The sequence below is a fragment of the Hippoglossus hippoglossus genome, chromosome 13 (assembly GCF_009819705.1).
Source record: "Hippoglossus hippoglossus isolate fHipHip1 chromosome 13, fHipHip1.pri, whole genome shotgun sequence".
In the NCBI taxonomy this organism is placed as follows: Eukaryota; Metazoa; Chordata; class Actinopteri; order Pleuronectiformes; family Pleuronectidae; genus Hippoglossus; species Hippoglossus hippoglossus.
In genome coordinates, this window is record NC_047163.1 from 14,844,656 (window position 1) to 14,863,688 (window position 19,033).

General features: G+C 44.5%; 1 protein-coding gene across 2 annotated transcripts; it reads right to left on the reverse strand.

Annotated features, from left to right (window-relative positions):
* Positions 1-9,537: 9,537 nt before the first annotated feature.
* On the reverse strand, positions 9,538-18,820 carry slitrk3a (SLIT and NTRK-like family, member 3a). Of its 2 annotated transcripts, none has more exons than XM_034604529.1 (3): positions 17,651-18,820; positions 16,895-16,982; positions 9,538-15,433 (listed from the first exon to the last, which is right to left on the reverse strand). In XM_034604529.1, the coding sequence occupies exon 3, from the start codon at positions 15,373-15,375 to the stop codon at positions 12,664-12,666; it is 2,712 nt and encodes a 903-aa protein (XP_034460420.1). In that variant the 5' UTR covers positions 15,376-15,433; positions 16,895-16,982; positions 17,651-18,820; the 3' UTR covers positions 9,538-12,663. The 2 variants fall into 2 exon arrangements, with proteins under 2 accessions (XP_034460420.1, XP_034460421.1); XM_034604530.1 differs by lacking the exon at positions 17,651-18,820 and adding an exon at positions 17,180-17,632.
* Between the last annotated feature and the right edge of the window lie 213 nt (positions 18,821-19,033).

The window sequence follows — 19,033 nt, forward strand, 5'->3', positions numbered from 1 at the left end:
TTTTAGAGATGCCAAGGAAGAGGGCATGGGGGCAGAAAACAAGGGACGGTGAAGGAGAGGATGAGGGGAGCCACCTTGCTCCGTCTTTCTTTCTCTGTCTCACACACACACGCGCGCACACACACACACTTACTCACACATGCACACACACGGGTCTGTGCCGTGTCTTTCTGTCTCTCCGTGTCTTACATCAACCTGCCTGTCAACCCCGCTGACCCGAACGATCCATCAGCAGGCCGCTGCTCCAAGAGATGGAGGGACGGATAAGGGACAAGGGGTGAAGGAGAGAAAGAGGAAGAGTGCAAGCGAGAGACTCGGGTCAGAAAGAGGGACGCCACCTTCCGTGCTGCCTCCAAGACGCAACAAATCAATGGAGCGGCGGAGGGAAAGGTGGGGTTACTCTTTGCAACTGCAAGAGGCTCCATCTGTAACCGCTCCGTCTCCACCGTGTCTGCCCTCATTTCCTTCCGCAGTCAAGGGGACTGATGCTGGCAAAAAATGCTAAATGCCCCAATTAAATGAAGCAGCAATCGCTCTCTGTACAAATCCTCTGTGACGTCTTTTTCTTTTTTTTTCAACACAAAATAATTTGGTGTAATGACCAGTGGAAATTGTGATAAATTGCCCTGTGGGTGCCCGACCAAATGACTGCCTGAGACCGCACTGAGAGAAGGTACAGTAGGCCTATTACAGCCGTACCTTTTTTTCCCTCCTCCTGTCCATCACCTGCCCCTCTCTCTCCCTTCACTGCTCCGTCATCCTCGAAAACCAAATTATTCGCAGAGCCCAGAAAATTACTCGGTCGAAGCAGTTAAGCGTGCTCGTACATCAGACTTTTAAAAATAGTTCCCACCCTTTTACCTCGCGGTCTCCTCTCCTCCTCTTGCCGCCCTCTCGCTCTTTAATCTGTTGTCCATGGTTTTAATTGTCTGCAGTGTATGTGCGCTTTATCTCCCATCCCCTCTCCTCTTCTCCTCTTCTCCTCACCTCACCCATCTCATCATTTGTCCCTCTTCTTCCACCCTGGTTTCTTATCACATCCTGCCCTCTCCTCTTTAGGCAAGATGGAGAGAAGGGGAGAGAGAGAGAGAGAGAGAAAAAAAAGAGAGACCAGGGTGGAAGAGGAGATAGTGGAGAGAAGAGTGACAGCAGCTTACGGGGAAGTGGGTACAGGCTTTTTCTCTTCCACTTTTTCTATCTCGCCATCCAACTTGCTCTCTCCTTCTTGCATGCTCTCTCTTTCCCTTGCTCTGAATCCCCCCCTTGCGCTCTCTCTCCCTCTCTCTCACACACACACACACACACACACTCTTTTTTGCAATCCGACTTGCTATCTCTCTCCCTTTCTCTCTTGAGCTCTTTCCCTTGAACTCCCTCCATCTTTCTCTCTCTAACTCACACTCGTGCAAAAACACTCATACACACACATTCACACTGCAGGGGTCTCTGTTCTTCTCAGCCTAGTTCTGTTTCGCCAAAGGTTCTTGGCTTCACTCATACACAGGCTATATATGCAGGCACACACACACACTCACACACGGACAGATACCTTAAAAGCTTGCCTGTCAACTTGTAAACGCTCACATAAACCTGCAGGGAAACAACAGGAATATACACTGAGCTGAATACATCTAAAAATACTTTATACGTTTAAAAGAGAAGCAGGCATGTATCACACCCAGGCTGATTTGCTTAAGCAGCACCCATACACCCGTGCACTGAGCTAAAGCAAACACGCTGCCTTTGTCCTGCCTGCGACTGTAAATCAGCATTCTGCCTGAATCGCAGCGCTGCATTATGGACTCTCTACACAACCCAAATGCTCTCTAGACATTGTTCAGAGACACAAACACACACACCCAACAGCAGCTCGTAGACCAAACAACTTCAGCGAAACCTTAAAATTACAAAAAACAAGCACTCAACATCAATGTTTCCCCTGTTGTTCAGACTGGTTTTACACCACCATAGGAATTATGCAAAAATAAACTTGTGCTCCTCCTACGTTCACACTTGCAGGCAGAGCTCGGAGAATTCCAGACACGATAATAACTTTTTCCACAGCCAAATTAGCACCTCTGCAATTTTGGTTTTCTTTCTGCTTGTAAGGATCTGTGCTTTGCATGGTATTATTTATTCATTTAATTGTTCTGGCAACAGTCATGGTCTTAGTTGTTGTGTTTTGGGCTTTGGAGAATAGAACGTGAATGAAATAATCATGCACCTTCAAAGACATAGTTAGGTTGGTATAGGTAGAAGGATAGAGAGAAGAAACTACGTCCTCCACTGTCTAGAAATGAATGTTAAGCTGCTACGCTGCCATCTTGGGCATTTGGAGCCAGAGTCTGTGCAGTAGCGATGGGGAGATGGAGCCGTGGTACGATGTGCCGTCGATACACGTGCTTAACCTATCGGGAATCAGTCTCAGCTTTTAATTACGATGTTTCACGCCAATTTAATGGCATCAAATAATTAATTAAAACCAAAGTTATCTGAAAAAATAACCACTTTTATGATCTGTATTACAGACAGCCACCAGGTGGCGATCAAGATGCCCGGGCCTCACTTTTTGGGATCAGCCATATTGTCTAACTTTATTTTTTAATTTTTTTAAACATAGGAGGATGGATAACATCCCTTGTATGTTTGGAGGTCTGCCGCATTATTTAAGATGCTAACCACCTTATACACAGTCTACGATAAAGATGGACAACATGGCAGCTCCTCAAACATGAATCCCCCTGTCAAAATACGTGTTAAATATTCCTTTCCCAAAGATGGTTTCCATCATTTAAGGTCGGTCTTATTAACTCATGAATTAAACATGAATCTTTCAGGTAAGTTTGCTTATAATTAAATTGATTGATGCTAGAAAATGGGGTCAAATGCCATGATTGACAGCTGAGACCGACTCATGATTGGTCAAAAGCCTGCATCGGCGGGACCATGGTTTTACACCACGGTCACACCTGCGCAGACTCTAGCTCCAAGTAACGTCAAAAGCGCAAGATGGCAGCACCAGTAACCAGGATGATTTGGCTTAATTTGTACAAGGTTAAGGAAGTGGACACGTGTCGTCCATCTTTATATGCAGTCTTTGAGCTGAACACACATCATAGTCTGACACCATACGGTTGACTACCACCTACATGACTTATTAAGCACGGTTTCCTTTATCCTCTTCTCATACATACATAGTAATTCCTCATCTCATAATTGTTTTACATAAATACTATCCAATTATCTAAAATTCGAGAAATGTATCGTTTTTTTGTGTGAACGATCGTGTTGTTTTTGTTGATTCAAAGCTCACCAGTTGCTACTATCTGTCAATAGATTGTAAAAGCATGACCATTTTTAATATAGCTCCCTCTCACTGTCTTTTATCAGATCCTGTGGACTCCAGAGGACCTGGAGTTCGGCCGAGTTGTAGAATATTACACAGCAAGCAGAAAAGTAGGGAATTAAAAGAGAAATCTCTCTCTCCTCTCATGCGTTGAGGTCTCAAATTTACTACCGCTGCTCCGCGGGTGAGTGCTGATCCTCTAAAAGCAGTCAAGCCTTAATTAAGCTAACTGTATTGTTGAGCTAACGCTAACAATGCAAGTGATCCCTGCTCATTAGGCAAAAAAATCTCCACAAATCTCTCCCTCTCTGCCGTGGTAGTAGTTACAGGGCACTCTCACTAGCACAACAACAGACCCACATCATTACACACACTCCACATGCACACACAGGCGTGCAGTCAAAGCCACACACACACACACACACAGGGTATAAGTAGAAGCATATTACGCATCATTACGATCACTAACCAAGCAGAAAGGTTTGGCTAACATCAGGTCAGTGGGCGAACACCATGAGTGGCGACACACACACACACACACACACACACACACACACACACACACACACACACACACACACACACACACACATCTACATGTATCTTCCAAAGCCTTGTTGGACAGCCACAAATTAAAAAAAACAGCCCTGTAGTCATTTTTTAAAGCAAAACTAACAACATATACTGCATAGATACTGTATTGTAAATTAAAGCTCTGAGAGTGCATACCTCCTTCAAGGCTAATGCTGTCTCCCCACATCAGAGCAGTGTTTCCAATTAATTATCTGATTTGTTCCGCCAGAGTTTCATTATGAACCAAAACATTTTTAACACTTAAACTTAAAATATAGAAGATCTCTAACTTGGCGTTTTGGGTCAGCTTCTGCATTGGTATGGCTGTGTCCAGTGCTATTTGCTGCGTGCTCATCTGCCCGCTTGTGCTACTATCCATAACTGTGTTGCCGTCCACACAGATTGTGCATGTGCACCCATCGATTAAATAAATTCTGATTCACAGTTCCACAGCAAAAATGAAGGGATTCTTTCCTGACCCAAACCTCCTTCCACTAAGTTTCATCGAAATTGGTCCTGTAATTTTCATAAAGTCTTGCTAACAGACAAATAAAGTGAAAACAACCTCCTGTGGTTTTTTGATTTGTCATGCTACTAAATGCAACAAGATAAAAATACACATTTTTTTATTATGAACAGCAAAGCTACAACACAAAATCTCAATGTTTGATCAATATCTCATGTGAAGAGAAAAGGGAATTTAGGATTGGACCTAACATTCTAGGATAGTTTCTTTCCTGGAAAGAAAACACAAATTCAACTAAGAATAAATATGAATGAAACCTCGAGAAGAAAAGAAAAACAGAAATATTCATTGATGCTGTCGCCTGTGTTTTGCCATATGTCCTGAATCACTCCTCCCTCCCTCTTTCTCCACAGTCTCTCCACTTGTCCTCCCTTCGCGCTATTACTGTAGCTCGGGGCTAATGGAAGTCAGCAAGCTGATCGAACAGCCAGAGCCAGCGACACACGCTTATGCTCACACAAGTCAGCACTCCTCTGTCTACAAATTCTGTTGTTTCTTCTGCAGCAGTGTGTGTGTGTGTGATTTATTTATATGAATAAGCGTGTGTAAATAGACTATTTACCCTGATCAGCCACAACATTAAAGACAATGTATGTTTTTAAACATTAATACTGATTTTAATGTTGTGGCTAATTTGTGTATACAGCTCAAGGTACAATATGACCCTACACCTCTCTTGACATCATAAATTCAGCTTTGCATCATGTTGACCCAGCTAAAAATATGAATAAATCATTGCACATGCAAATGTACTTTACTTTAGACTGTGGTACATTTTTAAAGCATAAGTGTAGAATATTATGCACACAGACACACACACACACACACACACACACACTCCCACTTACAAAACTGTCCGAGTAGCCAAGGAGTAAGGAGAACTAGGATCAAGCGGAAAGAGAGAGCTAGCCCTCTCCTTTCACTGTCGCTTCCCCTTATTTCGCTCTCTCTTGCTTGTCTTTTCCTCACTCACCTCTGGTTCCCTCTCATTCGTTTCCATTCACAACTCCAGTGTCATCCAAATTCATAATGTCCTGGCACCGCAGCCTGCATTAATCGAATCAAGTTTTATCGGCACAAACTTAACACACGCTACGCTGCTTTCTTTCGTTTTTTAAATCAGCAGCTAGATCTCGGTTTTACTGAAGACTTCTCCGTATCCCGAACATTCTTGAATCTGCAGTAGTAGCCCCCTGAAGGCTGCTTTTACCTAAGAAGCATCATGCACTTAAAACAAAATCAGCTATGTACCAGCCACCAGCAGGTGCCTTTGCCCACAAAGCCATTCATGATCTGAGTAGAGCAGCTGAATGTCAAACCACAACACACAGTTACAAAAGAGAAACCAGTCCTCTTTAAAATTATCTTAATTTCCTCTAAAATAAAATCTTATAGGATTCATCATTATTTTGGATGATAAAAGGGAACATTGCATTCAACGCTTCAGTAAATTAAAATGAACAAAATAAGGAAAGAACCTTAAACAGTCAGAATTCTTGATTTTCAACATGATATTCTGTGGTTTTATTTGCCAGCAACAAATGCCTTTGAAACAAAGAGTAGCAGAGGTTCAAATACCTAAGAATCACCATACAAACACTGGAAGTTTGCTTGTTCTCTCCCTCCTCACACTCTTATTTCAACCACTTTGACCAATTCTCTCGGGTCGCTTGTACACGCGATGGAGGAGTTTCTAAAAAGCAATGCACCTGGCTAACACAAGCACGCGCACACACACACACGCATACGGCCTCATCCCTGGAGACTTGCTGCAAAAACAGCTGCACGATGTCAGCCGAAGCAAAGTACAGAAGAAGTGACTGAGCTAAAACTCGTGTCAGAGAATATGCAAACCCTACAGACAAGCGCCAAGGTCAGCAGGTCAACACTCGGCTGTTTGTGTGAGCACTATAAGAGATGCATGGATGGGCGGCGGAAGGGGTGGCGATAAGGACAGAATAATGAATTTAAAAGATGGAAGTTTAAAGAAAAGATGAAAAGCAATAAAATGAAGGCGATAAATATGGAAACCAGGAGTCAAGAAAGGATGCAGATGGTTGCGTCTGTGCAAACATTACTTCATTTGTAATAGTTGCATGAAAATTCACTGGAAGAAGAAGAAGAGTTTTTAGTTAATACTCTACAGACCATTCTGAAGCACAAAGTAAGCCCCACACTGCAGAACAAAGACAAAGACAGGCTATTCAGAACACCAGTCAGGGACACTATGCTCCATATTTTATTTTATGAAATTACGCCCCCCCCCCTGTTCTCTCCCCCACCCTTCCTCTGCAATGAGTGATAACAACACAGATTGCTAATCTTTCTTACGCATACCGAAAGCTAAGGCTGTATAGCACTCTGCTGAGCAGCACAAACGGCCGCAACTTCTCCCAAAGTTGCAGTATTTTTCAAGACAAGCGAGAGGGGGCCGCGTTCTCAGGGGACCCAGAATTCACTAGGCAAACAATACTGATGCAGAGCTTCACAGCGCAGGCGGCAGCAGAGGGGTTGAGAATCACCCCCACTCTTTCGCACACACAGTCTCAGTTGCTGGTTCTGCACCGGTTTTCCTCTCTACCCCTCCGCCTCCCTCTCTTTCTCTCTCTCTCTCTCTCTCTCACTCTCACATTCAACATACTGGGTCAGTTGAGCTTCTGCACTGCAGCACAGTTGAGTGATGTGTTAAAGGATTTTTTTTTCTCATGATTTCAGGACTAGGGAAGCTGTGTTGGACTGGTATCCTTTCTGCTCTCTAACTTCTTCCTGACTGTATAATATACCTTCTGCTTCGACAACATAGATGCGAATGTGTAGCCAATTCATCAAATGACAATCGATCCTCTGCCACTGACGTTCCCTATCAACTCAGCCCAGGAACATTGGTGCAGTAAGCAGTATAGCACAAGCAATAAGTATATAGCTGAAAAACTCTCCTTTCATGTAAGTACTCCTATTGCTTTGCGACGCCACAAACAAAACCACAAGTTAGTTGAGACATCAGCATAATCACAGAAAACCCAAATAGGCTCCTATACAAATACACACACACACACACAAAAGAGCCTCCCCCAGCATCTCCCGAATCTCCACCACAACACAAACACACATGCATGCACAGAAAGTAGAACGCACCTTTTTGTATGCAGCACCTGCAGTATACTGCAACTTCAGCACCCTGGTCAGAGGCAGATCAGCTTTTTCAGCAAAATGGAGATAATTCCCTGTTTCCCAAACAGAGAAAGCATAACGCACGAAGGCACACGTGCACGCACACACGCACATGCATATAATGCAAAAATTTAAGTGGTAACAACCCCTCTTTCTGTCAATTCATCACGTGCTCTCTGTGCTTTGGACTCTTCATTTGGTTAATTGGACAATTACAGCTTCTTTCAGGGACAAAAGAGCAACAAAATAAATAAAAATCCCTCCTTTCTCTAAGTGGCACATCCTTCATAATCCTCCACCGACGATGTTCTCTGCCCCTTCCCTAAGCCACTTGTCTGCGCTCTGCCTCCCATCAATAGTTTCTCAAGCCGATCATTCATTATTTTTTTTCTATTTGCTATTCAGCCTCTTTCACCTTTATAAATCATGTCTGTGCTCATTAACACTCTGAAATACGCATCAACAAACACTGAAAAAACATTGAAAATGTGTCGCCACCACAATGGCTGTTGGTCTGTCACCTACTGCAGACACCTGAATTCACCTGCATACACACACAGGTTCACTGACAACTGACAACAAGCCCCTTTTACTATGCAGCGCAGGCACATGCCGGCCCAGCAGCAACCAGCGGCTCAGAAATACACCGAGCAACAATGCCAGAGGAAAGGAGGGAAATTTACAAACACAACACACACGAAACTGCATCCCTGGGGGCCACCGACAAAGTGCAGCTGCAATCCACACAGTCTCATCCAGGTTCCCAGCGCCACTCCACACAAAAATATACCCACTTACATTTATTGACAGCAAATGGCTACAGTGAATTTTGAGCTAGTGCGAGAGCCATCAGAAGCTCTTCTAATAGGCTTATGGTATATCATATCTCTTGAAGGGGCCAATTAGAAACAGCTATGTCATGGTGAAGGTTTAAATCAGTCAATTCATATAGAATTATGCGTCATTACGTCTGTGCACTAATAACCGCGACGTACTGCATTACATTCTGCATTATGTTCTAATGAGACTTCTAGATAAACGCCCGGAGGAAAGTGTGCCAAAGCGTTCTCACATTTTAACTCCAACTACAAAGAGAGCAAAACTAATAACTTGAGAGGAAAAAAGACTTCAGATGTTACATAGCAATGGAAGTTATTATCAGTGTGTTATCGCCATTTATGCAGTTTGATCAGTGTATCTGTTCCAGTAAGCAATCCATCAACCACCATCAATCCAGCACAAGATATAGCATGATAATAAGGTCTGGGAGATGTGTGACGCAGCTCATTGAAACATGTTAGTTTCATTCAGATATTAAACATATGAAAGGGTGAGGACACAGGTGAAAGCAAGCCATTTCGTTTCCGTAGAAGTAAGAGGATTTAAAATGGAGATAAAACCTGCAAAAAAAGTGCAAAGGCGATCAACACCTGCAAGGGATCTGCCCTTGAACCTATTTTGTTTGAAGTTGACTTGGAAAGCTGAACTGAGTTACGTGTCAGCAGTGATGTAACACCGGCCAAATCCCAGTGAAAGAATAGATTCATGTCGGGATGCAAACTCAGCATCAGCCCAGCGAGAAGGGCACACAGCAAGCAGACAATAGGAGGAGGAAAAATATATATAAACTAACAACATTTTTAGAGACAGAGAAAGCCAAAGACAGAAAGAAAGAAAGATGCACACGGAATTCACCATGCTGAAGTCTCAACAGTGTGCAAAGCTCATGAGGGATGTTGACGGAAAGGTTAACTCCTCGGCGAAATTCAAAAATCACCGGCATAATGGCGTCGCATTCAAACAAGCAGTGCATGTTTACATTTCATATCACAAGAGAAACATTCAGCGAAAAAACCTTCCATCCCTTCGGTTGCCTTTGTCCAACATTTCACCAAAGTAGGAAATCACTTGGAGATATTAGTGCGGGATAACAAGAGGATTTATTGGGATAAAACCACTCAGCATGATATAATGGGACAAAACCCAGCACTCATTTGTGAAATATTATGTTGACGGAGAGGGGGGGGGGGGGGGGGGTAAAGGATTGAAGGTTGCCAAGATACGGGACTATAGCAAAATCATCAATGATCCCAAAACTTTATTTTATTTATTCATTTGGGGGAGTTTGGGGGGGGGGATGATGAGGGTTGGGGTTAACAGAGTAATGCATTATGTTTTTAATCAAAGTGAGTGCATACACTGAAAATGCTGACCATGTTGTTATGTGTGTACGTGTTTGTTTGTGTGTGTGTGTGTGTGTGTGTGTGTGTGTGTGTGTGTAAAGTGATAAGTGGGGAAAAAAGAAGCATTGAAATGAAGTGGGGCAGCAGAACATGGGGGGGGGGTGGGTTGGGGTACAGCATTGGGAAAAGATTCTGCGAGTTGAAAACAAACGAGCCTTGACTTAATGCTGCCGTGCTTACAAAGGCTTTATGTGAAGGTGAACTCGACTCATTTGAGCAACAATAATTGTGAGAAAATAAAACCATGAATACAACACAAGGTAAAAATATTCCATATTTCAAACGTATAGACTGGATCGTTGATGAATCTGTACTGGAAAGGACTAGACTAAGGATCTTCCCAGTGAACAGGGAAGTATGTGGTTTGCTACATATCTTCCAGTCATAGTAAGCTGACACATGTGAAAAACTAGAACACCCAAATTCAAAAGAGGATCACCACCAATCAAAGCAAATTGCATATTGTTCCCATTTTTAAAACAACACAGAAAAGCACCCTCCTTTTAATAGAGAATCGCAGTTTTATAGACATCACATCATATTTTGTCACCTTAGTAAAGAGAAAAGGAAAGAGCACTATGATGATGATGTAATACCATGTTTTCTCACCAGCTGCTTCAATCTTTAGGGGTCCCAAAACAGAATCGGGCTGGGATAGGGAAATATCAAAAGAGCCACAGCAAAAAGATCAGCAACGATGGCTGCTGTGGAGGGAGACGGTTGATGATGAATCTACCACTAGGAATATCAATGCACAAAATCAGTCAGTAATTAACAAGCCTCAACGAAAATAAGAAATATCAATATATGAGAGCACTGCTTAGTTTAGGTTGTTTTAAATAAAGTTTCAATTGGTGATACAGCTCGAAAAACCTGCTTTATTCTGCTATTTTTCTTTTTAAATAAGTGGTTGAAAAAACGTTAGGGAAAAGAATGACCATGAAACAGATGAAACTGCACCAAAATGAATAAAATCATCTTATCCCACATGTAGGTTTTTATATATAGGTATTTTGACAGTGTTTCATTCTAAATGTGAGACTCGATGACCTCTAAGAATAAACAAATTGTGCATTACATTGTACCTGCATCCAAAAATGAATCTGAACGCCTGTTTATCGCCCCCCAGTGGAGTGAACCCACACTGCCACTTCTAGGGGGGGAGTCAGAAATTAGATGCGCAAATTCCAAGAGCTACTTCCAATCACGTTTTCACTCGCCCCCTCAATTACTGTTTATTAGCCTAAATCAGTAGTACCCGTTTAGGTAATGAAAATCGCAGCACGCCTCACTGATTTGGTATATCCTCTCTTCTCATCCACTTCAACACCAGCCGCATTCATTCGGCTTGTTCTGGCATTGCGTTTTCTTTATCTTTTACCTTTTAGATTACATCCCACTGGAATCAACAATGCAGTGGCAGGTAAAAAAAAAGACATGGCACAGCATGATATCCAGCAGGTGCCGATTAGAGGAAAAACTACAAATGGAAATAAAAAATTTCCGGGAAAAAAAATAACACTTTGTCCGCCCTTTCCTTCCCGTACTGTTTAATTTGGTTCTAATCTGAAAATAATAATGAACAGTTTAAATGTTATTGCCCTCCACTACATTCCTGTCTCGCACTCTATTGGTTCAGCAGCTATTCCTCCATTCCTCCTCAGTATTATCTCATGATGGTTCAGCAGCGCTCCACAAACAGGTTCCCGTGGCATCAACCCTTTCATCATTTCATTGAAGAGTTTGTTTTTATTAAGAAGGCTATACCAGACGCATAATCACTATACATTGATTTAACATTACCTTTACAATTAAATTCTTCACTGAAATTACAGAATAAATATATGCACATTTTTCTTCAAATCTTTGTGAGAGAGAAAACATTAAAAGTGCCTCCTACAAAGCCGTTAGTGGGTGATAATGGGGAATCCAGAAGCAATGAGAGGGGGGTCTTAACAAAGTGCATGGAAATATCCATAAAACCTTGAGCATTGTCTTATAATAATATTCACAAATGTTTTACCATCCGTGCGTCGGCGCGTCCTTGTTACGAGAAGCACCCTGATATAGACAGAAGTCCTCATTAATAGTAATAACATATTAATAAGATATAAAAATTAAATAGAACACTGAACAGTAAATGTGTTGCAGTATCTCAGTTCATAATGTGATGTGATAGTTCTGAATAAATCCCCCCTCGCTTCCTGAAGTGAAGCGAGTGCATGCAGCAAACTGCAGTTCATTTTAACATAGGTATTCTTATTTTTTTTTTTTTTCTCTCTTTCAATCATTTCCTGCAAACTTCATGTGCATGGCCTCCGGGTGTTTGTACATCCTAGTCAGGGGTAAAAGAGGCAGAAAGAAAACCCCCAAATCAGGGAGACGTCCAGCTCCCGTGTGTCTTCCACATCATGGTAACTCCATAAAAAGGGGTTTTAGTAACAGATGTATTTTAGGATGTTTTGTATGTTTTGTTCCCCGGGCCCCTCTCGTTCTTCTCTTGTTCTCTCTTGGGCATAAAGAGATATTTATATATATATAGATATATATATATGTATATATTATAAAAATAACGGCTGTTGACATTGCTGGCTACTCTGAAAAAAAGGCACTTCATTGAGATATCTGAGAATGGCCTCTCCTCCAAAGTGATTTCGGGGGAAATGTTGTTGTAACTGTAGTATAATATTTAATTTTATATCATGCTGCTTTTTCATGTTTGTTTTTCAGTATTGGTTTTGGGTGATTTAGGTGGCAAAGTGAATGTTTGAATTCATAAATTGAATTTTTTTCTCCATGGGATGTTAAAATCGGTACGATTTTTCCAAGACTTCGAGGTAATCCGGCTTGGTTTGAAGTTTGGCCCTTAACTCGAGGTAATCGCTTTGGGACGGGTCGGGGTAGCAGCCTTTCCCCGCCGTGAAAAGCAATGTCTCCTTCAGCCGTGCATCCTGCTGCAAATCAGGGTACTGCATGCCTGGTGGGTGCGCATGCGCCACGTGCATGTCCTTTAATTTTGGTACTGTCCCATACAAACAGTCTACAAAGCCCACTGTCGGCGTGGGCCTCTGACTGTCAATCACTGTAGGGCAGAGCCCTCCATTCTCGTGAAATCCTGCCATGTCAGCCGTGGAGTGGTTGACTGTGACGATGGTGTTGAGTTGAGAGTTGGAGACGGCCAGGGTCCACTCTCTCTCTTTCTCTAACAAGGTTCTGTAGTTACTGTTGCAACTGCTGCCATTGTCTTTTTTCTCTGAAAAGTGTGCTCTGTCCTCCTCTGTTATCTCCCCCTCTCTAGGCTTGTAGATGGGGTTGTTACACATCTGAGTCACCGGGTGGGGGATGTAATCATAAACGTGACCATGGGCATGTGCATGACTACTGTGAGTGTGTGTATGAATACTGGGTGTCGGTTTCTCTGGTGTGCCTGTGTTACAGGCACTACTCTGCCTCGGTGGATCCTCAAAAATCCTGCACTGCATCTGTAGCCCTGTCAGATCTACTTCAGAACGTTTCCGGAAGGGCAGCTTCTTCCTGCGACGGAGAACAAAAGCAAAAAGCCCCGCAGCCACAAACACGGCAGATATGAAGAGGATGAGTAGGCTGAGGATGAGAACAGACAGTGGAACAGCTCCTCTTCCACCTGCCTCCCCCATTTCCGAGCTGCCTGTGGTGAGGTCATCCCCACCAGGCAGGGCTGGCGAAGGCCCTGAAGAATATTTAAGCTCAGGACAGATGACCTCGACCTCCAGTGATCGCAGGTCCTTGCCAAAAGCAAACTCAGGTGTCTTGCAAATGACATCCCCGACTACAATTACAGAGGAGAGCTTTTCCACCCACTGTTTGAGGGGGATGATATCGCAGGAGCAGTCCCATGGGTTCTGATGGAGATCAATCTGGACAATGGATGTCAGATGCTCCAGAACGCGCACAGGCAGGGAAAGGAAGTAGTTTTTGCGGAGGTTGAGGCGTGCAAGGTTGGTGCCAGCAAAGGCGTCATTGGGGAGGGAGCGTAGCAGATTGTCATTCAGGAAAACCAGCTGGAGATTCGGTATTAGGGAGAAGGAATTAGGTTGTATCTCACGTATGACATTATACTCAAAGTAAAGATACCTGAGCAGCTGAAGCCCCCGAAACATCCCAGGAGTGAGCTTCTCAATGTCATTCCCATTCAAATATAGACTTTTTAAGTTTGGCAGGTTAATAAATGCCCCCTCTTGGACATAGGATATGCGATTATTCCCTAAATGCAGTAAATCCAAACTGGAGAAATTCCAGAAATCGGAACGGTAGATTTTCTGTATTAGGTTCCCACTGAGATACAATTTCTTGGCATTTAGGGGCCGTGGCAGGAGCTCAGAGATGTTGTGAAAGCCTTTTTCCTTACAGTTCACCGTTAGCCCCAGGTCGTTGATGTGGAGGTTGCAGATACATCCAGCTGGACAAATTATGGGGATGGGAGGCCTTGTTTGGTAGCCAGCAATAGGGGGTTGATTGATGCCTGGGTATATGCTGTGAGGGGTTGGAGGGTTCTTTGTGGGCCGAGGTCGTTTGGTTGGCTTGAGAACTCGTTCCTTATATTCCACAGAAGATGCTGTGTTGTGAAAAGAGGAGAGCATGGAGGACGGTTTAGTAGGCCATGTGTTCTCATTGCTAAACGGGACCCGGGGAATTCCCAGCTTGGCCTCAATCTCTGCATCAGAGAGCAGAGGACAGAGCTCACTGCGCTTGATTTCCCGTAAGTCTTTCCCATGTAAGTGGAATGGGAACTCGCACGTAATCTCACCCACCAGAGCTGTGTAAGGGATTCTCTCCAGCCACGTCTTCAACTGGACAATCTCACACACACAGTTCCAGGGGTTCTCCTCCAGCTGAATTTCCATTAAGCTCCTCCCAACATACTCCAGTGTGCCCTTGTACGGCAATGTCTTTAGTCTGTTTCCTCTTAGGTCCAGATGTGTGAGTGATACGGACCGGAAAAGATAGTTTGGGAGCACGGGGATGTGATTGTCATTTAATATCAGCACTCTCAACTTGTGAAGGTGCCGGAACGCACCACTTTCAATCCTTTTGATAACGTTGTAGTCCGCCTGGAGATATTCTAAACTCTCCAATCCCAGAAAAGTGTCATTCCGGAAAACCTCTAGTTTGTTTTCATGTAGGAACAGCCGCTTGAGTATTCCTAAGCCATTGAACGCTCCAGCATGGATATCTTGCAAAGCGTTATTACCCAGATTAATGGATATGGCATTGTTGAGATGGAGGAAGCTGTTAAAGTAAAGCTTCCTCATGGAGTTTCTCTGCAGGTTGAGCTTGAAGGGCCGGCTCCATATCTGCGAGATTTGGCTGACATTTGTAAATCCTTTACTGTCACAGTGGACGTGGAAGATGCCTTCTTTGACTTCGCAGTAGCAGGGCTCGAAGCAGGGCTCGTCGATCTCTTCGGAGTCCTCTAGTAGTGGGATCGGGGTGGTCCATCCTAAGGCTATGGTGCTCAGCAAGGTAACCCACAGCATCCTCGCTGACACCAAGGGGATGAAGTCTTGGCTCCAGGGACGGAGCCACTTCACAGCACTGCAATAGAGCACAGAGCGAGAGAGAGAATGGAAAGGCGGGAGGAAATGGGGTTAGTGATTACGCACAGGTACAGGCACGCACACACACACACACTCCCTCACCAAGTCAAGTTTTAGGTAAGAGAGGTAGGTAGAGAGGAGAGGAGTGGTGCATTAGTTTCAGTTGAATGGATGAAAGCTTTGAAATGAATACCAATTAATAATAGAATGACATTGGAGAGTGCTTTAGATGTTGCAACGCTTCTGGGTATTTCAAACAAAATAGAAGCCCAGGACTCTTGGATGGGTAATATGATACCCGGCAACAGGAACAAATCTCTACACTCAGATATGTACCGTCACTACTGTAGGCTATAAAGGCGGAAGAACCATTTATTATACAGGAAATATACCAGTAATGCCCCGATACATTTCCTCAGAGATGCTTATCGCCATGAATAAACGTAGGCAACAGCAGGTGGATGAGGTTACTGGTGAGGAAACGCAGTCCCTGTCATGAATTGATCACGCAACAGAGACCCCAATCCCTCTTTCGGTAAGTGAGAGTCCAGCCTCTAGTAGAGGAGGGACATCGATGGTCTAAGGCAAGAGGAGGATGGGAAGGGAATAGGTGTCAGCTTGGTTACTATTACTGGGACGAAATGAGGACTGCTAAGGGACTTTCTAAGCCTCCATCTCGCTAAAATTAATCTCAACATACTAGTCTATGAATGTTAGGAGCTGATGAATTAAATCAAAGCAACAGAATAGGTAAGGTTTGAGTTTAGCTGTGTGAAGATCTCAATAATAAGGAGTAAAACATGAGAAAAACGCAGTGGGCAAAGCTCAGTGATGAGGCTGCCTTTGAGTAGGTCCGGTCGTCCTAGATATCAAATGTTAAGAAGGGCCCACTTATTTTTACCCAGAGTAAAAATAATACAATCCTCTAAAATGTTGCTTTGGTTAAAAAATTAAAATAAAAAAAAAAGATGGTTGAAGATTCCGTTTCGTATTTCAACAGTGCATGGTGTTAAGTGGATACAAGACACACACAAGCTCAATATCTGTTCTGGTTGTTGCTCACACACACACACACACACACACACACACACACACACACACACAGAGCTGAAAATCCAGAGAATATGCGCTGGGACCGTGTATTGGAGCAGAGCCGCTGTCCATGGTGCTGAAAACGAAAACCCAGTGACAGGGAAAAATAGAAGGAGGGAAAATTGGAAATATTTTGTTATCCCCAAAAAAGACGTGACAGGAAAACGCACCAGGAAAAAGAAAAAAGATCCCTAGAGACGATCCGCTCGCTGCAAAATTCAGTGTTTTCACGTCCCTCTCGGTGCGTAATCCTCCAGGATTTATTGATTCCGCTCCCACGTTAGGGATCATAAAAAAGTAATAACATTTAATGCATTTAGTGTTATCTCGTGCCGTATCATACTTCCTTGGTTGTATATATACGTACTTAGTTTAGTGGGATTCCAACTTCACATCTCCTCCTGTGGTGTGTCCTGTGGTTGCCCGGTGCGTCCCGCTCACCGTCCGATGCCGGGCTGTGAGGAAGAGAAGGAGAGGTTGAGGGTGACTTATAGACAGAAACACACAGGGAGGGAACGGAGAGAGGGAGAGGTGGAAAGAGAAATGGAGAGAGTGCAGGGCACCGAGGAGAGGGAGAGATGCGCATGTGAATGAGCCTCGGATTCAAAACCGAAAACTGGGGGGGGAGATTTCTCCACAGCTCTGCACTCACATGAATTAAAAGTGCTGCTCGTCGTCATTGGGATTCGCAAAACGACCCATTAAAACACCTCACCTTGAATCTGTATTAAAGTAAGTTAGGATGATGGGTATCGAGCCCCTGATGGAGCCGACGCGGTGGAGAATCCTGCTGAAATCTACCCTTAAAATAACCTCGCTGCCAACATAGCGCAGAGCGGAGCGGCTGTTGAAATACATGCCAAGCATAATGCAGCAGCCTTTCGTCGTGACATTGGCAGGAACGCGGTGGGTAAAAAAAAAAAAAAAACGAGTATTGATCAGTCGACTGGAACCCTGCGGTCTGCTGTCCTCGATATGTGCAGAGAGCTTGTCGTCCTTTTTGGAAGTCCATGGCAATGCAGACACCAATAAACACACACACACACACACACACACACACACACACTTATGCATCCATCTGCATAAGATTTCCCATAAGACTCACTCACTGACAGCCACTCACCTCAGTCTCCTTCTGCAATTGGAAAGCATCGGGGGGAAAAGACCACTAGTTTGAATCTTGTTAGATCTCTCTCTTCTCTTGCTCGTTCTTTCTTTCTCTCTCTCCCTCCCTCCTTCCCTCTCTCTCTCCCTCCCTCTCCGAAGCAAAAAAAAAGAGGAGAGGGGAGAAATGAAGACGTGATAGGAATGCGATCTCCCCCCACTCTCGCTCTCGGATGAGCTCTGACTCTCTCCTCTTCTCTCTCGTCTCCTCGTTTTTTTTCCCTCTCTCTTTGCAGTTTGCTTAAAATGCAAGTCCTTGACTTCTGCCCGTCCGCTTCCTCTTCCTCCCCTCTCCTCCTCCTCCTTTTGCTTCTCCTTCTCCTGCGACTCTGCCGCCGCCTCCTCCCGGGCGAGCGCTCAGCAGCACTGTGGCCGGGTGAGAGTGTTCTCCTCTCGGCTTCAGGACCGCGTCTCTGTCCGGTGCAGTCTCTGGATCATATCGGCCGGTTGCAGTCAGCTGCTGATGTGTTTTTTTTTTTCTTCCCTCCTCTCTTTCTTCGGGTCCGTTTCCCTGGCGTGCGTCAGAGGAGTGAGGGACTGAGCTGGAGAGGTGGAGGTGGTGGTGGTGGTGGTGGCTGGGTGTGGGGAGGGCGAAGGGGTGAGAGCCGCAGAGGACAGAGATCTGGCAGAGAGAGAGAGAGAGAGAGAGAGAGAGAGAGAGAGAGAGAGAGAGAGGAGGGGGGAGGAAAAAAGAGTGATGGGGACGGTTGCAGCTATAGTTGTGGATGCTGTCGAGAAGAGGAGAGGAAGCGAAGTGAGGAGACGAGAGAGTGAGGAGCGCTCCGGCTTTCGCAGAGGGGGCGCGCGTCCGGGGGGGGGGGGGGGGGGGGCAGGGGGGTAAATAAATAAATGGGGAGTCATGCAGGGAGCGCGCCTAGCGGGTGACACTTTTTCAAACCTGTGGATGACAGTCAGGACTCTCTCTCTCTCTCTCTCTCTCTCTCTCTCTCTCTCTCTCTCTCTCTCTCTATGATAATCCTTTTTTGTCTCTTATTTTTAGATTGAGGTCGGATCCAATAATGATACCCAATCTCTTTATTGTGCGTAAATTACGCACCAAGCAAAATGTGGAGTTGGCACCCCCCCCACTCTTGCCAATAGAACCTCTCTCTCTGTCTTTCTGTGTCTCTGCCGGGGAGACGAAGAGGGTGGCCGCGACTATCTAAAGCAGAGAGAGAGAGAGAGAGAGAGAGAGAGAGAGAGAGAGAGAGAGAGAGAGAGAGAGAGAGAGAGAGAGAGAGAGAGAGAGAGAGAGAGAGGTGAATATATAGGAGCGCTTCATCTCTCCCTTCCTGTCTTCCCCCGCCTCGCCTCCAGCGGGCAACACAAGCCCGTGTTGTGA